This window comes from Amblyomma mixtum, chromosome 9 (genome assembly GCF_055824585.1).
Source record: "Amblyomma mixtum isolate Tamu chromosome 9, ASM5582458v1, whole genome shotgun sequence".
Lineage (NCBI taxonomy): Eukaryota > Metazoa > Arthropoda > Arachnida > Ixodida > Ixodidae > Amblyomma > Amblyomma mixtum.
The window spans coordinates 88224964-88244605 of NC_143020.1; the positions used below are offsets into that span (position 1 = coordinate 88224964).

General features: G+C 44.9%; 2 protein-coding genes across 8 annotated transcripts in view; one reads left to right on the forward strand and one right to left on the reverse strand.

The window, feature by feature from the left end:
- The window catches only part of LOC149330039 (xibalbin-1-like), a 108042-nt gene extending 100752 nt beyond the window's left edge, over positions 1 to 7290 (forward strand). For both annotated transcript variants that reach the window (XM_089560749.1, XM_089560750.1), the window contains exons 3-4: positions 320 to 380; positions 5123 to 7290. In XM_089560749.1, coding sequence (XP_089416875.1) covers positions 320 to 380; positions 5123 to 5264 — 203 coding nt within the window. In that variant the 3' untranslated portion in view covers positions 5265 to 7290. The remainder of the gene's footprint in view (positions 1 to 319; positions 381 to 5122) is intronic.
- A 2674-nt stretch (positions 7291 to 9964) lies between these two features.
- The window catches only part of LOC149330040 (ionotropic receptor 93a-like), a 39748-nt gene continuing 30070 nt past the window's right edge, over positions 9965 to 19642 (reverse strand). For all 6 annotated transcript variants that reach the window (XM_089560756.1, XM_089560757.1, XM_089560751.1 and 3 more), the window contains 2 exons: positions 11358 to 11641; positions 9965 to 10204 (listed from right to left, as the gene is read on the reverse strand). In XM_089560756.1, the coding sequence (XP_089416882.1) occupies positions 9985 to 10204; positions 11358 to 11641 (504 nt within the window). In that variant the 3' untranslated portion in view covers positions 9965 to 9984. The remainder of the gene's footprint in view (positions 10205 to 11357; positions 11642 to 19642) is intronic.

A 19642-nucleotide genomic window follows, 5' to 3' on the forward strand; every position in this document is an offset into this window, starting at 1 on the left:
CATGCATTAATATTATGCCTGTACAAACAATTCTAATATAGATGCTGTGATTGCAGACCATGCGCTGCGAAATATCATTTTTGAGTGAGAATATTTGGCTTAGTGAACTAGGAAGGCAGTCAGGATTCTGAAGGTTTAGACTAGGCTCATCAAATTTGGTAGATATAACATTATGTGCGTGTATATTTGCTACCGTCTGGTGCACAAGCAGCAGATCATTGATGCCTTGTAGGAAACGTACTCTAGCCTTGACGTCTGCATAGATCTTAGTTTTGTGTCGTTGTCATGATATTACATATGTGCCCATTTTCCGTTCCAGACGATACACTGTTAGATGAATACAAGGAGCGACTGGAAAACTACTTAATGTCAGCTGATAAGTAAGTACATTTCTCACATCTGTTGTACGTGACCCACGTAAATTCGAAAATGAGCATTGTCCTGACTATCAGAGATTACCGCGCGATTGTCTTTGTGTTTATTATCGGAAGGATTGCTCCCTTACAGGCGCAGCACTGAACACCGAGTTGTCATGCTGCCCAACGTTAATTACTTAAGATAAAAGTTGATCCGTTTATGAAGTAATGACGATGCTACAGATTTGCCCTGTAGCAGGTCCAGCAGATGCAGTCTAATGTTTTTCGCATAGTAGCTGTTTGTAGACCATTCCTGACAAATCTGGCTTGGGCGTCACAGGTGGTGATGCCTACACTCTATACACAAATACGCCTATATGGAAGTAAAAAGGAAGCGAGCTGTTCCCTGGCGCATTTTCTTTTTACTTCCATACAGGCGTATTTGTGTATAGATTGTATGAAGTGACAAGCGCCACTCACGTGATCAGCGACTGTCACAAGCCTCAAATGCGTGAAACAGCTGCCCTGATCAAACGCATTAATAAGGAAGCCCAATCGTAAAGTCATTTTCATGTCCTTCATTTCTTCTCTAGATATGCTCAGAGTGTTCAGACGTCGTAACGACAGCGATAACTTCGAACCAACATGCACCAGTATAATTAATTACATTTCCATGGAACGCATCGGTGTCTTAGTTCTTCCAAAAAAAATTGCTCGAACATACATATGCACAAAACGTTAGAGTCGTCATGTTTTCAGTGAACGAAAAATTTGCCGCTGAGATTTCTGTCCAAAGTTGTATCTGTGGCACAAAGACTTGCCAAAACAACAATCTTTCAGTTCACAAATTGCCTCATTTGGTCAGAATTCATCGAAAATTTCCACCGCATACTGCGACGGCGAACCAAAGAAACCGCATTTCGAACAGATTCTTCCATTAGCGTCATCTCGTGCACGCCAGAGGAACCAGCAAGGTCTCGTTCTGGGAGGCGTGAGCTTGCGACGGTCCGCCTGACCCGCAGTAATCGCATTTATATCTGGCTTCCGCGCATGATAAAACACCTAAGGCACAGTTAGATCTTTCGCAGTCACTGCGCGTTCATGCAAGGTTTATCACAAACGCCCGTAAGAATGGCACAAGATGGGTAACCCTCAACTGCGCACTGCCAGCCAACTTGCCTACGGCACTGCTGAAGGTAGGCTTGACGTCATGTCCACCAGCTCACAGCCTGGAGCTCGAAGAGTGCGGCCCGCCGGTCGATTGCAGAACATCAAAAATACAGCCATCCGTTAATAAATAACTGAAATGATGGCTGCGTACTTTGGTAACTGTATCATACGACTGACGACGTGGTGCTCTGTCAGTATTTTCAGATCCTTATTCAGCATTCCTTGAAGGAATAAAACACATGTCTGTCGCCTTGCTTCTATTGAACAGAGAGAGAATCTTACGCATGCATGCTTACAGTTGCAACAATGGTTTTGAGGGTTTCATCGCTCATGTTTATAGAAACCGCTATTCCAGCGCACAAGCTCTTGCAAACTTTCTTTGTGTAGCTAAGGCGACAGCTCTGTTCTTGATAGTGTTTACAGTCTACATATAGAAGCTCAAAGAATCCTAACAATGAATACATCCAAGTTTCTGGTGCTCTGGTTTCGCAAATTCCAATGTCCCTTTACGTGAGCGGAACGAAAGAAGCAGTTTCAATATCTGATGTACTTTTAGGAGCTGCGGAAAGGTGCATTGCAAGGGACGGAGATGTTTGCTCAAGTTAACTGAATCTAGTATAGTGCGGCAAGCAAGCCTGCGAAGGTAAACAGAGCGAGCATGCCCACACGTATTACTTGCGGGTAAGAATACTGTGTAAACTGATCACGGCCAGGGCAGAATTGCGCTGCAAAGAGGTAGTGAGCTGTAAACGATGGTACATTCAAACATACATACAACCACATAGCACGCAAAGCCGGTGAAACGTACACATACACCGGACAAACACGCACGTGTACAAACAGAGTGCTTGAAAATCCTGCCGCGCTCCAGGCCAGGCAAATAACAGCGGGAAGAAAATCGCCCTGGACCTTCAAGACCAGTGCGCTCAGGAAAAATAATCACAGCGGTCAGGAAACTCTTGTGTCATGCGACCACAAAAAAAAAGTGTCGGCTGAGCACAGACTGAACTGAACCATGCCCCAAACCGCAATCAGAGTCCTTTGATCTCAGAGTTCTACGAAGCGAGGAAAGAAAGGAAACGGAGCTGGACGCCAATTTCCGGTGTTCTTTCGAAACTCAAGATGCTTTGTAGCATCTTCTATTTTGCTTCTGCCTCCACTTGTTTTCTCGTTGTTTGTTTAAACCTTTTGACCGTCTTTTGCATTCTTGCTTATCGAGGGAGCGGGAAACTTAAAACTTTTCATGTTATTGAATCAAATGAGTGCAAAGGCAAGTACCAAGATTAAAGCTACGATAGCGTGCAAAGAGCAAATACTTCCTGAAAAAAAGTTGATCGAAGAAAAAACATTTGTTTTCAAGATTTATCGGGGATTACAGGGCTCAAAGAATACACCGTCAATCTAACCAGAAATAACTGATAACACTTGCCTTTGCCCGCAGTGCAGGGTTTTCGCTTTTTAAAAAATTCTGAAAGAAGATTGGCAAACGTAGCTACATGATCAGGAAAAGTGTTCAGCTTTACAGTAGCATTTGTAATTGATCTTAAACGTAGAGACCCCTTGAAAATAAGTTTATAGGCTCAGACTCTAGAGAATGAAAATAACAAGAGAAACAAGGGACATAAATAAAAAAAAATGTTCAGCAAAAATGTTTGATTTCTTTCTTAGTGATTTTGCTGTAGTCCACACGTATAGTTAGCATGGGTTCTATCTTACTTTTTACTTAAGTAGACGCAGTGTTCACTGCTTTTTTCGCTAGGAGTTCTTGCCTTAAGAATTGGAAATAACTGGACCTCTTATCTGCAATCGCGTCTGTGCTGGATTTTAACTTGCGCAGTGCCACCAATACCCCTCCTCAAGTCATCCCTCTAATTGCAAAGCGTGCATGGTCTTTCGATAATATAAAGTGGGAACATAGAATATATTTCAAGGACATAGCAACAATACACATTAGTTAAGAAACGCCATGGGCTTCTATTTTTCGAATCAGCCATTCCTCTGCCCAATAAGCATTGGTGTTCCTTCCCAAATGTCCAACAGGTTGAAGGGTATGTCGATGCGAACTCGGACACTGATGGGCAAAGACAGTCTGCCAAGTACTCGTGTCAATTTGCGTTAGACAGCGGAACAAAGATATTCCAACGGAATCAAAGTCACTATGTGTGGCAAATCTTTTAAAGAGTAAGGCCAGATACCCCTCTCTGGGCGACGTTAACAGCACGTAACCGGAGTTCCTGGATCTTTCAGTATTTACTATGGTACAGAAACTTGGAGTCTAAGGGAACTGCTCGAAATTAGATGGAGGACAGTGCAACGAGTAATGGAAAGGAGAATAATTGGCGTAACGCTAACAGACAGGAAGAGAGCGGAGTGTGTCAGGGAACAAACGAGTTAACGACATTCTTGCAGAAATCAATAGGAATAAATGCGCGTGGGTGGAGCATGAAACTCGAAGAGAAAAATAGCCATTGTTTATTCAGGTTAACGGACTGGATTCCAGGAAAAGACAAGCATAGCATGCGACACCAGAAAGTTAGGAGGGAGGTTGAGACAAGGAAGTTTGCGTGGCTTAGGCAGCCGCAGCTGGCACTAGATAGGGTCACCTGGGTGAATATGCGAAATGCCTTTGTCGTGCAGTGGGCGTAGTTAGGCTGTTGATGATGGTAATAAACCTGAACTCTCAAATATGCTCTACAAACTGTATTGTCCGGGAAATAAAAATCCCAACTTAATAACACAAGGCTCAGCTCAGTTCAAGCGATAAGCATTTTCTAGTAGCTGACATGGGGCATCAACTATCAGAAAAGGTAACTGGACTTTACCTTTACAATAAATTCTACCATTCACAGTTCAGCACTTCCGTCATCCCCGCAGTCCACCGTCATTCACGCCGTTTTAACCACCCGAAAGCCGTGCATACACCTCGAGCATCGTACTGTGCCCATCTCTCATTCTTCAGTCATTCTTCAGCCAGACTGCCAAAGAGTTGGAAGAACTTGCCAACGGAAACCATGCTGCATAATTCCCCTGACGACTTCAAAGCATCCATCTAAGAATTGCTTAACACTTTTGGCAGCCCACCCCTCATGTAACGGCTTCTTGCGGGACTTTGAGGTACAAACAAAAACTAATTTACTATTGTACTAGGTGCGCGCGCGCAGATGGCGCCACCAGCCCGCGCGCAGTTACCATGGCAACCTCAGATTTCACGTCTGCCTCTCCCGTCGCTATACCGACGTCCACGCTATACGACACATTTTGTTGTTTTCTTTGTTTTTCGCTATATTTGGCTGTAATTAACTAATCAATCTACAGTCATTAAACTTGGCATCGGCGTTACATTTTGTCCCCTCTGTCTGTTGCTACATTCGTTTTCTCCTAACTTGATTAGTTGCCGCGTTATTCGTGGAAGACAGCGTTACACCGGACGTGACCGCGAGTATGAGGCATTAAAGGCTTTCGCATTAAGAAACACAAACCTTGAAGCAGTTTATAGCAAACGGAATACGTCTAGTGTCTGACGATTCCGCCGTGTGCGGCCTATTTCGGTCGATTACTTAAACGCTAAGTAACGAGTTTGCTTTGGCCGGGTGTAGGCGCAGCTGCATTCGGCGCGGCGGCACCTGCGATGGCCGACCCAACGACTGCTGCCACCAGTCGGCCTGCCGCTGCAACCTCTGGGGTACCAACTGCCGCTGCCAGAGGGCGGGCCTGTTCCAGTCGCTGGGAAAGAAGTGAGCGGCCAAGGCCTCGCAGCAGAACAACAACAACGTTGTCATCTCTGTTCTACGGTGTGAATGTAAAAAAAAAAGAGCTTTGTGTTGTCATTAACACATGTCTTCGCTGTTGTACATTTTTCTGTGCGCGCAATTGGCGGTATAGTTTCTGATCATGACGGACAAGAACAGGACAGAAGAAAGTGGGGAGCGAGGAACGAGTTTAATGGAAGAAATAATTGTCTTTTTAGTGAACTGATTTCGTTTCTCTGCTCTCAAACATCAGGAAATATCTAGACTCAGGTACCAGAAATAAATGAAAACGCTTCGCTAGTTCCTTTTTAAGGCTTCTATAACTTCATAGCTTTTATCCTTGCTTCTGGTCTTATTGCCGTGTCTAGAAAAGTAGGTGCTTTAGCGAAAAAGCAACGGCAACACTTGTTCTTTGAGCACTTTCACCAACGTATATTTGAACTGCACGAAGCATTTGCATGGTTTGAACAAGAACTAACGGCTCGCAACCTTCTTCCCACGTCTGGTAACTATCATTTTGCTCTGGTGCGGATAAACTGAAATACGTGTATTGTTACAGGGGAGATTATTCTGTGGTGTTTATGGGATGCATTATATCTGGGAAGATTGTGCTGGAAATATTGTGCGCAGTATGTGAAGGTGGGTCAACGATAACTGAAAGTTTAATGTTGGCTTTACTACCTAACAACGTTGTTGTCAGTTAGTGATTTACTGTGATCTCTGTGTCGTTAATTGTTCCCAGAATGACAAGAAACTGTTATGCTTGTGCTCATTAAGATGTTGAAAATCAGACGGAATGCTGCAGTCTAGTTACATTCCCCTCAGCTTTTAGCATGTCAACCTAGAATATCTTTTACATCAAGTTAGCATTGACAGTTACCATTTATTTCGTAAAATGCTTCAAGAACTTCAGCAATTGCTCCAAATGAATAAACTTTGCATCGAAGAATATTGGCGTTAATTCTAATGTTGGGGTCATTTTTCGACTGTGCTGAAGTGACAGTTGAAAAGCATTGTTTTTGCGTCTTTTGTTCTGAAATATTTCCGTTAACTCTTTGCCATTTTAGTACGTATTGTATGCTTTTAACATTTCGCACCAATTAGTTCCGAGTAATCCCATCTGAGCACCAGTTTCCTGTACCCTAACTTTGCTCATTGCAGCATCTGATGTCATAACCTCAGCAATTCCAAAATCTTCTTAACCAAGAAATTGCATACTTCTGTGATTCTAAACTGTTTTATTATTCTTATTCAGACGTTCTTGCACCATCCCGCCACTCCACAACCCCTGCACAATTTTCGTATTGCAACTATGTAGAGACCCCGACTGTCACATTCGCTCTCTCCTTTGAACTCAAGGAAGTTGTGAACATGTCAAGAACCTGACTTGGCTTTGCACGTTCAATGCAATGCACATCCTACAAGGAACGGAGCTTCGTGCTACCAAAACCATATGCACGAAAGCAGCTTTAGTTGTCCTATTTCCACATTCTATCAGCGCACTCTACCTTCTTATACGTTCGCCCCTATATACCTCCGAAAACAGGCAAGCAAACCAGATGACCACGCTCCTTTCAAGCGAGAGAGTTTCGACTACGGCTGCTGGAGGTAGGATACACAGGTTTGCCGCAAAACGAATCTCTCTCGCACTTCAAGGATTTAATGTTCGTCCAACAGGGCTTCCTCTTCTACGAACGAATCGTAGTTTCCCTCAATCAAAAAAAGTAAGCAGAAACAGACCTCACCACCTGAACGCTGTTCGCGAAACTTTATCCACCATTCGTATCGACAAGTCTAACCCCAAAGTCTCTGGACCCAATGTGTGATACATTGTTGTACCTCCATCCTATTCCTCAGCAAATACTACACCAGCTCCCTCCCCGCCATCGGCCGGCGACAATGCCGCGCCGAGCTGTTAGTGCGTATGTACGGACTAGTGTTCCCACTGGGTGTGCGTTTGTTCTTGTTTTTTGTAGTCTGAGTTGTGCGTGAATAAAGTATGCATATATTTTGGAGTCGTTCATCTGACCTGAAGAGCCAGCTTTTCTGCTTTGGTGAGCTCATGCATGCAAAGGATTTTTTTCGGAATCATTCTGGACACATGAGAGATGGATCCTCTTTTGCCTGCGATCAACTTTTCTATCCTGATTCCGAGTAACAAAAAACAAGCTTTTAAACACTCTTTCTCTTAAGCTGACGACTTGAAGCGCGGACTGCATACTGCTAGAATTTTCCCACTCGTAGAACAGGTTTGTATAATACATGGTTCGTGACGACTGCGATATGTATTTTCAAACACCGCAAAGTGCCATATATAAAATAGACATCTCAGGTACGTCGTGCACACAAAATAAAAACAAGAAGTAGGCGACGGTTAAGTTTAATCAATCGTGGCATGGCGCAGACATGAGCCTTCACTGTTTGTGATATATGAAGAGGAATCACTTCCGCTGCGAATAATACGTGTGGGATGACTACATGAGATAACCTACACGAAACAACAGTGCCGGTTGTAGTGCATTAATTTCTATTAAACTACTGTGCAGTCATTTCTTCTAACGATCTATCCATGCGTGCAAGTGAAGGTGTGAAAACTGTCTGTAGAAAAATGGCCTCCATTTAATCAAAAGCATAAATGTGAAATATTCTTAACAGGCACTCTACCTTAAATTCGCAGCAGTAGAGCGGCTAGGTCCCAAAGTATAGTAGTGTTTACAATGTATGTGCACAGAAAAAAAAAACAGATCAAGCTAAAACGTATATGACCTTACAAAATGTATTTGTTGGCAAGATTTAGAAAGAAAAGAATAATGCTGGCTCAAGTTTTTGAATTCGAATGGCTGGGCAGTGAGCCGTGAATTCTAGACATATATTTATCGCATATGCCATGACGTCAATAGCAACCAGGGCATGATCATTAAGAAACTAAGCAGTCGACTCACTGATCGTATAATATTCCGCACAATGTCTACATGAAGAAAAAATTAGTAGCTCGGGGGCTTTACGTTCCAGAATTTGTTCCAGCGCGTTACGTTCATGTGATTAGTTTCTTAAAATGTCGAGAGACCCATTCAAGTGCGCTGCTTGTTGTAGTTGATACTGAACTGAAACGTAGCACACAAAATCGCCTTCAATTATGCGCACAGCATAACAAAAATAATCACTTTATAGGGTTAGTGATCCTTCACTTAGACATCGGAAGCAGGTCGCTGAATGGCGCCTCAGAGAAATTCATTAAAAAAATTCCGAAAAGACAAAAAATATTTAGCAATCACATCCTTCATGTCAAATTCTAGGCTAAATTTAGGCAATAATAACAAAGTAGTGAATATCATACAAAAAATTCAGGGGGCACTTTGTTGACCTAAAGTGCGGTGAGGCGAAAGCCTTAAGCCCGGTGATGCTGCTTGTGTCACTGATGTGTGGTTAAGATTTTAAGCTTTGCTTCTAAGACTGGAACGCGACAGCGTCTTGCAACGCTGCCAGGGAGTCCACAGAACGCCATCGCCCGTTCGGCTCTACGCCTTGCTCGTCGGTAAATTAATTTGGTTTTTGAAGAAAGGAAATGTATCTGTCGCGCATATCTCGGTGGACACGATGTATCTGTCTCGCATATCTCGGTGGACACTTGAACTTCGCCGTAAATAGAAGATAGGAAGATGGGAATGAACGAAGACAAAGATAGGAAGATGAGAGTGAACGAAGACACCGTATTCACCAGACGCGCCTTTGTTCGTTCCAAACCAGCGAGCTGGCAAGGCGGAGTGGTTAGCGTGCTCGTTTCGCACTCCGGAGATCCTGGATCGATTTTCCAACTTGACCAATTTCCTACTCGGCTTTATATACCTGGTCTGACTAGAAAGGTTAATTAGGCTAATTGGTTAATTAAGCATTTAACTGAACTCCGTCGTACTTACTTGGAGCATCATTATATGATCCGTATATGCATCAATATACGATCCGTACTAGCCAAAGTACAATTGGCCCCGTTTGAAATTCGCGCACTGTGACGTCACGACCATTTCGACCAATTGAAACAAAGTAAGCGTAGCTGCTGCGGCCACCTGAGGTCTTGCTTTAGCTGTCGCAGTGTTGCTTTCGCAACAAAAGTCCTAGGAAATTAAGCCGCGAAATCCAGTGTAATTAAGGGTGTACCAAGGAGGATTTTAAGCTGGTCTTTTTACCGCGGGAACTCGATCTACACGCTCCGAGCATTCTTAGAAACTTCGAATTAATGCCCTGCGCGGCAGATATTCCTATTCAATTGAAATAAACCCGGCTCCCGCCATTTTTTATTTTTTTAACTTACCTCATAAAGCAGGAGGAGTCAACCAACGAGTGGAGTGCCTTTCTACCAATCGCGTGGCGGCTTCGCTTTTGCTTGCATTTTGTTTTTTTTAGTTTGTCACAGACAATGCAGCCGCAAATTAGGCGCACGAAAATAAAAATATGCGTGGACTCTTCGCTTTACGTAACACTCTGACCATGACAGAGTGGCAAGCCGCCACGCATTGGTTGACTCCTCCTACTTTCGGAGGCGAGTTAAAGAAGAAAAGGCGGGAGCCGGAACGTTTAATTTTATACGAAAATCGGCCGCACTGAACAATAATCGGAAGTTTCTAACAATGCTTGGAGCGTGTAGCTCGAGTTCCCGTGTTGAAAAGACGAGCTCAGAATCCACTTTAGTGCACCTTTAAGCGCTCACTGGATCACGGTTTATTCAGCCCGGCTCTGTTCACCGCAACCTCTGTTGCGAAAACGGCTAGAGAAAGCGTGAGGCCTAGGACGAGTGAAAGGAACGCTCCCTGCAAGTCCTCGATCCTATACGCAGCGGCTTCCTCGGGGTCTTCCAGGTAGCACTTGGACGCGTTGAAGACGTAAGGCTCCATCGGTCGCACCTGCAGGCCCATTTCGAATGCCCTTCGCAGACTGAAAGGCAAGAAAATGTGTTAACAGGACCCTGAAGCACTCTTGTTTAGAACGATCAGGAGTTTCATTTCTTCTTTTTATTCTTTTTACCTCGGAAGAAGCGCAACTGCACCCCCTGAGCCCCTTGAATCTGGCGTCAGTGGCAGGTGAACCTTCCAGCCCAACAGCCCTCGGGCCACCTTACTGCTAGGATTGCCATCCGCCCATCAACACTCCTATTCACTTCCCCATCCCAATCCCACCCTCCAGAAGCGCCATCTACCCCTCACCCATACTCCTCACCCGTGATAAGCGATGTTTGCGGTCCATAACAAAAACTGTATAACTAGAGCTCGCTACCCTTTCCTTTGTCGGTATCGTCTGGGGTTCATGAAGAATCCTAGCTTAAAAAAGTGTATGGCGAGGGACGGTATATTATAACGTCCCTTTTCCTGTGAAATTATTTTGCTTCATCAGTAATCAGCCTCGGCTTTGATACTAAAGCCGACGAGATACTGTGCTTGTTGGCTGCCATCCCTGACGTCATGAACGGCCGTTACCAGTTGTGTTTTAGTGCGAAAGCTCTACTTCCCTATCAAACCTGAAAACGCCGAGGTATGTGTGAAGCCTGAACCTTTGACGGAGCGCCAGCGGCTGAGGCCTTGCACAGCGGCTCCTTCAACGCACTGAAAGGGCACCCTCCTCCCCTCCCCGTGCGCGGCTGCCAATTGGAGATATTCACGTAATAGCACGGGCACCATTTTGTTGTCCAGTGCACTGCTTCACCAGTACAGGCTGCAGCAAAAGGTGATAACCCCAATAGACACGCCCACATCCTTTCGCAGTGCGCCACAGAAAACAAAATCGATGGCGGCAACTGTGACATCAGTGAATACTCCCTTCTTTAGGGCGGTGTTGCCTGAAGTGCTTTCGCAAAACCTACTCAGTTTGAGTACGATCAAACCCTACCCTTTTTTTTTATCTACTCCCTCTATAGCCTCATCCGAGACTGCAGTACGTGAAGAAAATAAATTCAGAAAAAACAGTACAGCGAACTTGTAAATGAGCTACAACACGCCCTGTGGTCGCCGTTTTTGGGCCGTCTTGCCCTTCTAAGTTGCATTCAGCGTGCAAGCTGCACTTGTTAAGAAGAGCTGAGATCTCTGCAACGTACTGAGTCTTAATGGTCCTCTTCAGGGCCGGATTCATGCTCTTTCTGAGCATCATGCTCACGTCTTGCACGTAGAGACCTTGGCGGGCTCGCCTGAAGCTGCACTGGCCGCGCTGGGAGTAACGCCTGGACAGAGCGGCGTCCTGGAAGTTGATGTCGAAGAGAACCACGTGACCACCGCGCTCGACCCGGTCGAACACCTCGTCCTGTACCGGTCCAGGAGGGATGGAACCGGACACGCGCTCCACTTTGCTCTGGAGCTTCTTGAAGAAAGGTGTCTTCGGTTTCTGTGTAAAAATGCCAGGCAATTCGTGAATTAATAACTCACTCAACGAGCAAAAGAACTATCCCCAAAACATTTTCTTCACTTTCAGACCCTTCCAGAAGCAGTTTTATATTGAACGACGAAGGAATAACGAAGATATCGTGCGGTGGCTCAGTGGTTTTGGCATTCGTCTGCTGATCCGAAAGACGCGGGCTCGATCCCGGCCGTGGCGGTGCAATTTCGATCGAGGCCAAATTCTAGACTCCCGTGTACTGTGCGATTTCAGTGCGCGTTAAAGAACCCTGGGGGGTCGAAATTTCCGGAGCCCTCCACTACGGCGTCAATCAGAGCCTTAGTCGCTTTGGGACGTTAAACCATAAACTAAAATTATTTTACACTTTTCACTGTTCTTCTTATTGAAGGAGAACATCGGGGCAAATCAAGGCAAAAGTGAAACGATCCCTATAAATTGGTTACCTTAAATGCGGTTGACATCTTAATGCATGCAGTGAAGCAACCGCAGCTTTAATCATAACGAAACTTGTATAGACATTTATTCGGCACTCGCATAGAGATAATCTTACTACTGCATGTAAGTTTTACATGAGAGGACCGTTTGATATATGTATTAAAAGCATGCTTGTTTCATTACAGGGTGTCCGCGTGCAAGGAACTGTCTGATATTTCAGGACAAAGCGCACGTGAAAAAAACAATCATTTCAAAGTCTGTAATATGGTAATCCATAATTTGGTTGGTTTGGTTGGTTTATGGGGTTTAACGTCCCAAAGCGACTCAGGCTATGAGAGACGCCGTAGTAGAGGGCTCCGGAAATTTCGACCACCTGGGGTTCTTTAACGTGCACTGACATCGCACAGTACACGGGCCTCTAGAATTTCTCCTCCAAAGAAATTCAACCGCCGCGGCCGGAATCGAACCGGCGTCTTTCGGGTCAACAGCCGAGCACCATAACCACTGAGCCACCGCGGCGGCCGGTAATACATAATTTATAGGAACTGGTATTTCACTTCCATTCTACACTCCCTCAGTCGGAAACCACACACGCCAGAAGGACGGGGTGTTATGGGCATTACGCATCAAATGTGCTGCATCCTTGTGTTAAACTTTACGACAGTTTTGCCGCATTGGAAGTAATAGGCAGGCACATTACAAAAACTGCGTTCACATTAACTTACATATTTTGTTACCAGGCGCACCGTAGCCAACTGCTGTATGAACATCATTACATATTGCTACAATGTGACCCTCTTCACCACATCTACTTATTTCATCGGGTCTGACACCGCAGATGCAACGAAATAAGCTGTAGAACTTAATTTCTGGTGGATCAAGAAAGTGGATTGTTTTGCGCATTAGCCTTCATTCGCGACCTTCAGCATAAGTGGCGTATTTAGGAACATTATAAAGTGCGTATTTGTGTTTCTAGTCAAAGAAAGATATTGAGAACTAAACTTTTCGGCAGAATTGCCTGTCTTGCTGGGTTTGAAAACTTATAAAAAGCTCGGACATGTATCCAACCAAAACTTTTTTAATTTGGAACACAACGTTTCGAAGCCGGGTCAGCTTCTTCACGGGTGACTTAGAGGACAGAGAGGACAGTCTTATCCCCCAAAGTCAACGTCATTTCCCCCTCCCGCGCCGTTCACATCAGCGCTTTCCTTCTTTGCGCCCCATGTGCCCCACCACCTATACTTAAAAACACGAGCCACAGCCCCCAGTCACCCCTGAAGAAGAAGCCGAGCAGGCTTCGCAACACTGCGTTTCAAATTAAAAATCTCTGGTTGGAGATGTGTCAGAGCTTAATATAAAAAAAAATTTATTGTACGCTATTCACTCACAAATGAAGGAGAGAAGCATCTTACGGCTTACATGAAAGAAGAATGAAAGTGGGTTTGAAACATTTCCATTTTACTTTTTACTTCACTGACTGCTTATTAAGCGCGCTGGCGCTACTAGAAAGCACGCTTGCTTTAGCAACAAGCATGCATTACTAGGCGCGAACAGCATCTGCTGTCACGTTCGCTTAATATGTGCTGACGCTGTAGCCGCGAAATGAAGCGCTGGAGCATAGGATAAACATGCACTGACATTAAGAAGTGAAGCTTGAAGGATGAAAAAAGTTTTTGTAGGAACTAATTACCAAACGCCATGTCAGCAAACGCTGGTAAAAAGGAAGCTGAGGGTTTGAACTGGGGCGCTGCGGCAGCAATTTGGTGCAGCTGGAATGCACAATTGCTTTGTACATACTGACCTTTCTCTGCGAGCTAAAGAAATCCAAAAAAAGTTAAACATACATGCAGAAAGAATTTTACACTTTTATACCAGAAAATACTTCACTGGAAACAAGTATTTCTGTCTGTGTGCAACCAGAATAGAAAGATACTAAACGTCATCACTGATATGCTTGTGTACCCTGACTGCATGAAACTAATCCAAAGCATTTCGTTGACAGCGCGTACAGGAAGTAAGGGGCTGAATGCCTGAAAAAGCACTTGAACTAGACAAAATAAAATTCTGGAGTAAATGTGCTGAAGCCCCGAGAGAAAGAATGAGGAGTTACTTTTAACGCGTCATTAATATATTTAAGAGAAAGTTCTGTATCAAGAAGGACTAAAACTTACTGTTATTACCCAGTTGGTTGGCTATTGCACTAGTATGAGAGTTTCAGCCCGCCATAAGAGTTGTCTTGGATCGATAACTTATTATGCTGTAACGTAGCGTACTGCTGCAGACGTGGGCCTAAAAATAAGAAGGAACCCCTGCTTCCTCTTGTATTTCCTTCTGCGAAATGTAACGATACATTTTTACAAAGTGCGCACCTCTAAAGTTCCGTCCTTACAAAGGAGACTAGAGAAAAGGGTTTAAACGTAGCATCTTCCTTCGATGAGCACCGACATAATAGGACTGTGTTTTCTGGAGATCCTCAACTGCTCCTCAACTAAAACCGCAGCCCGGGCCTTGTTGATAATAATTTGCATGCACCAACATGTGCATCAGCATCTGCACACAACAATCAGCCTTGCATGAAGTCGATTGCGTCGGCTGCTTCGGAAAATCGAAAACCCCACTGCAAAGAGGCGTCGACATTTCCCAATTTCGCGGTGCCGTGAATACGGTTAAACTTTAGGGCCTTTCTCGTGTTCCATAGGCAGTGTAATCATGAAATGTTCGCTGCGGAACGGCTTTGCACGACATAAAATGATTTGCAATACATCTTGGACGCACTCTACGCACTTATTGTACACGTTCATATCTGCACCCGCATATTTTCACCGTGTGTCATCATTAATTTGAGCCGTCATTACGTCATAATAGTCTTAGTTCTACAAGGAAGTTATTAATGATGATGTGATGATGGTGATTTTTGGTTTCGTTTTAAGTGGTTTAATATCCCAAAGCGACTCAGGCTATGAGGGAGGCAGCAGTTGAAAGCTGCGGGTAATTTCGACCAACTGAGCTTTGAGATCGCACACTACACGGGCTTTTAGCGCTTCGCCTCCATCGAAATGCGGCCTCCGCGGCCGGGGTCGAACCCGCGTCTTTCGGGACAGCAGCAGAGCGATAACCACTGAGCAACCGTGAAGGGTGATGATAATGATGAAGGATTTTGATGGCAAAAAGGGCATATGTGGCCTTTTGGCCACATAAAAAATCTCCTGTGCTCCTTGGTTTCTGTAGCTGTTGGGTTCTCTCATATTTATAACGAGCCCCTCATTCCGCTTCCCTTGTTTGCTTAATTGCTTAGCGAGGGTCTCGGTTCTGGCAGCCTTGACTCCATAGGAAGCATAAGAGGGTTCTCACACAGTTTCCACCCTCGCCGTTCGATGGCGTTCTACGTCACACCAGCGGTAACTCAGGACGTTCCACGTCCGCCGCTTACGAACGTGGGTGGCGCTGATGAACACTCTCAAGGTTAGGTTACTTGTAAACATAAATACCCCGGAAAGCAGAAGGTTTGACAGCCGTCGCCATAGCTCAGAGGTAAAGCACCGGACGTGTAATTCGGAGGTCGTGGGTTCGGATCCCACCGGCGGCATGTGGTTGTTTTTTCTTCTGCTTTTCTAATCAATTAGCTTTAAGCGACAACATATTCAGTAATATTCTTACTGGATCAACACCACAAAAAAAATTAATTAAAAAATCCCCTGTGCTCCTTGCTTTCTGTGGCTGTTGGCTTCTCTCATATTGATAACGAGCCCCTCATTCCCCTTCCCTTGTTTGCTTATATGTGGCCAAAGAGAGGCATGAGACGAGTTGTTTTAGTCAATTTCTGGTGGGGTCACAGACCCGTTTCCCAAGCATTTCATCCTGAATAAGCCGAGCACCAGGCCAGGGGAAAGCCAGTTTGTAGCCACTGTGTCACCGATTAGTACCCGGCGGCACTGAGGATCAAACCCCGCACCTTCCGTAATCGAGGCGGATTCTCAAACCATTCGACCAAAGCTGAGGTTTGTCGACAGGTTGTTCGCGCTGGACATTGCTTTGCTTGCACTGTTAAGCCATCTTTGTCGCAGGCCCTTGGTTCGTACTCGCAGCTATCACAGAACACAAAAAATTTTTCGCATTTCTTAAAATTACAAGAATAGACCGATTTCACAAGCAGTTGCGCTACGCCACCGCCGCCACGATGCACTCTGGGAGTTGTGGTACTGCGGCCGGCGGCCGCATCGGTGCGGTGCGTGGCGCACGCGCAAGAAGCAGTCCTGTTTGAGTCGTCACACGATGTCTCTCTGCATGAATGCTGGATTTCTGGGACAAGTGTGCTCACCCGAGGGGTGCCATGAGCTCGGACAACTAAGCGAAGCAGAGGGTCGCGGATTTTCCGTTTTCCAGACGAGAAAAAGTCATCTAGACATTGCGTAGAAGCTGTTCACGAGAGACAGCCGAAGAAGTTATGTTCAGTACATTTAGCAGTGTTATCCCTGTTGACCAGTGGACATTGACAAATGGCAAATTTTTTAATTCTGAAGCTGTATGAAACGGCTTTTACGCGCCGCTCAGCTTTGAGGCAGTCCCTTAAATTGTTATAAAGAAGGCCATCGGATTTACCTTCGTGCTGCGTCGTCAAGCCGTGCTTGCTGTGATTTCTGCCCGGTGTAAGGTTGTACGGGAACAAGTGTGCTCCGTTTTATTATTGTATTCAGGAATCCACGATGTATGTTTGATGCGCGCATTCACTGCTGATATCTCGAGCTGTCTTACTAGCGATAGTGATTTCTCTATTTCACGGAATGAGAAAGCGAGGCTATAAAACCGTGGAAATGTGGAATAATTCCTAATGTTTTGTTGCACACTGGTTGCTGAGGATACGTGGTATTCCAGTTTCAGCCACATGCCATTTATTCCGGGATACACCCACATTTTGTTTTCGGAAAAAAAAAAGCCGATCTAGTGTTTACCCATCAGTCAACGTCTTCAGACTCGTACTGTGAAAATAGCGAGAGTGAGTCGTACGGGAGGCGCCCTGGCAGATTATTTTAACCTAAATCAAAAAGTAATTAGCGTAGCAATAATCAAAAAACTATTGGCCACGAAATTAAAAAAAAACCCAAACCCTAATTTGGCTTACTCAAAACCTCCCCGATTGGCTTCTCCTTTTCTCTTTTTGCACTGAACACAAGCATATTTCACAACTCCATTTAGAAAAACGGAATAGCTCGCTCGAACCGCTCACCTTTCCTGCTGGTGACCCGCCGAGCACGTCATGAATACATTTATGTGTTTACGTGAATTAAAAAAAAACTATCGCATGGCCAGTTTTGAACAAGGGCTATGATGAAAAAATAAAGACAACAAACGCTGTGTGACACGTCTACAGTGAATGCCTAGATGAATACAGCGAATACTGAAACAGCAAAATGAAGTGGCAAGAAATGGCAACACTGTCTGAAGACGCTAAAAACCGCGTGCATCGCTATGCGTTGAAATATTCTGCTGTCAAAATTAACCAAAGTGGCGGTCAAGCGCGTTTTCATCGTCACCTGCAGCACTTTCCAAAACAAGGTTCGAGTAACAAGCGCAGCGTCGCCACCACGGTCACTCCACTTCAAGCGGCAACTGACCACCCTCTTTGCGCTGCTGCTACCGCGATTAGTATAGCACACCTCGAACTCCGTCGTGGTGCCTCTGTTTCCTTTATAGAGCTCAACACAATAAACGAAACGGCGGAAAGCTACTGTGGCCGGGTATAATGCCAATCAAGGCGCAAAGTATGTGGGCTGTCGTGCAGACGACGCCACGAAGGACTACAACCAAGATGGCGGCTGGCTACTTCCGGCAAACGCGCGCATGCGCAGTAGGCTTTGTGAAATCGGTCTATTAACTCTCCTCGAGCGACCAATGCTTAAGGGCAATGCTCAGTGCGGATACATATGCATCTGCTGAATGTCTATGACTTACTAACACCTAAAAACATTTCAAGGAAGCCAGCATTCACCGAAAGCAAGGAACGCACCGGGAATGTTTTTTTTAGGTGCTGATCAACGAGAAACTAGCAGTGTAATCATTTCTAACCTGAAAGACAACTTGCCAGAAAGTAGAAAGAGAAACAAACAGCCACATGCCACCAGTTGGATCAGAACCCACGACTTCCGCATGTACGTGTAAAGGACGCCTTTCCAAGCTAAATCAACTGACGTATAGCGGTGGCTGTCCAACCTTTGGCTTGCTTGTAGCATAATCTTGAAGGTGTTTACCGACGCCGCACTTGTCCGTAGCGGCGGATGTCGACTGTACCGTAATACGTCAAATGTCACGTGGAATGTGATCCGACGGAGAGGGTGGAAGCTGTGCGAGAACCTTCTTATGCTGCCTGTGGCATGAAGACTGCCAGAACCGAGGCCTTCGTTAAGCTTTTGAGCAGACAAAGATAGGAAATGAGCGACTGGTTAAGACACATTTGAAGGAAGCCCCCCCCCCCCCCCCCCCCGTCACCGAAACCAAGGAAAGCACGGGGGAATTTTTCTTTCGAGTTTGTTGTCTTGATTGCAGAGAAATGAGCAGTCTAAGAAATTTTTGAATGAAAGATAATTCATTAGAGAACAGAAGAAAATGAAGTGGAATTCTTAGAAAGAAACTGCATATGTCTTCACCTCGCTATAGAAGAGCATGGATGTACCTCTATTCACCTTATTGGCTTTTAGTGCGGTACGAATACTATTCAGTGTGCATGGAGGGGCATCTTTGGCGTCCCTCTAATCCCTCTTAAGTTGTTGCGACGAAACAAAGGAATTCGTAATTTGTTCACAACCCTGTTTCTATTTGAGGTGCCACAGAGCTTAAACGAGGCGTTCAAAAATAGCCATTGATTCTAGGCAGGAAGTTTTGTGCATACATCATAAGCATTTTTATGCGCAAGGAAGTTGTCATTCCTAACATGATAATGTCGGGCCGGCCGGCGAACAATGACAGCGGCCTGAAAGACTTGTCGCAACCACACCTAGGACTTTTGCTCTCTTCCTCATAAATGACGTTATTAGCGCATGTCCGAGCTAAACCATCAAGTTGTCAATGCTGCGATTACGCACACCAAATTAATCGGTTGCAGCTTGTATATCATATCAAGTTTTTAATTCATTACGTCTACCTTATAAATCCGTAGAGATAAAGAAGTAAACTTGAAAAGTTTTTAGCCGTACACAACGACTTGAGCTTCGTCATTCGACAATGCTGCACACAGGAATTTAACATGGGCTCAGCCCAATGTTATCGACAGAATATACGCCAGAGGTTCAAAATAATAACGACTATCAAAGCGCCTTCACTTTCCTAGTCATTCGGGGTGCGCTAAAGAGAATTCTGCAGAAAAAAAAACAACAAGAAATTACATTTTCTCAGCGGTCGGTTACTCAGACATCGGACTTCTGCTGCTTCGTGCGCTTTATGAGCAACATACGAGCCGTGATTAAGGTCTCCAGCCATCGTCACAGCAAGAGAGCAGTAGGAAAGGCATGTTTAGGTCACACTTACGAGTCAAAAAATACGACAGAGTCGCTTCCAAAATAC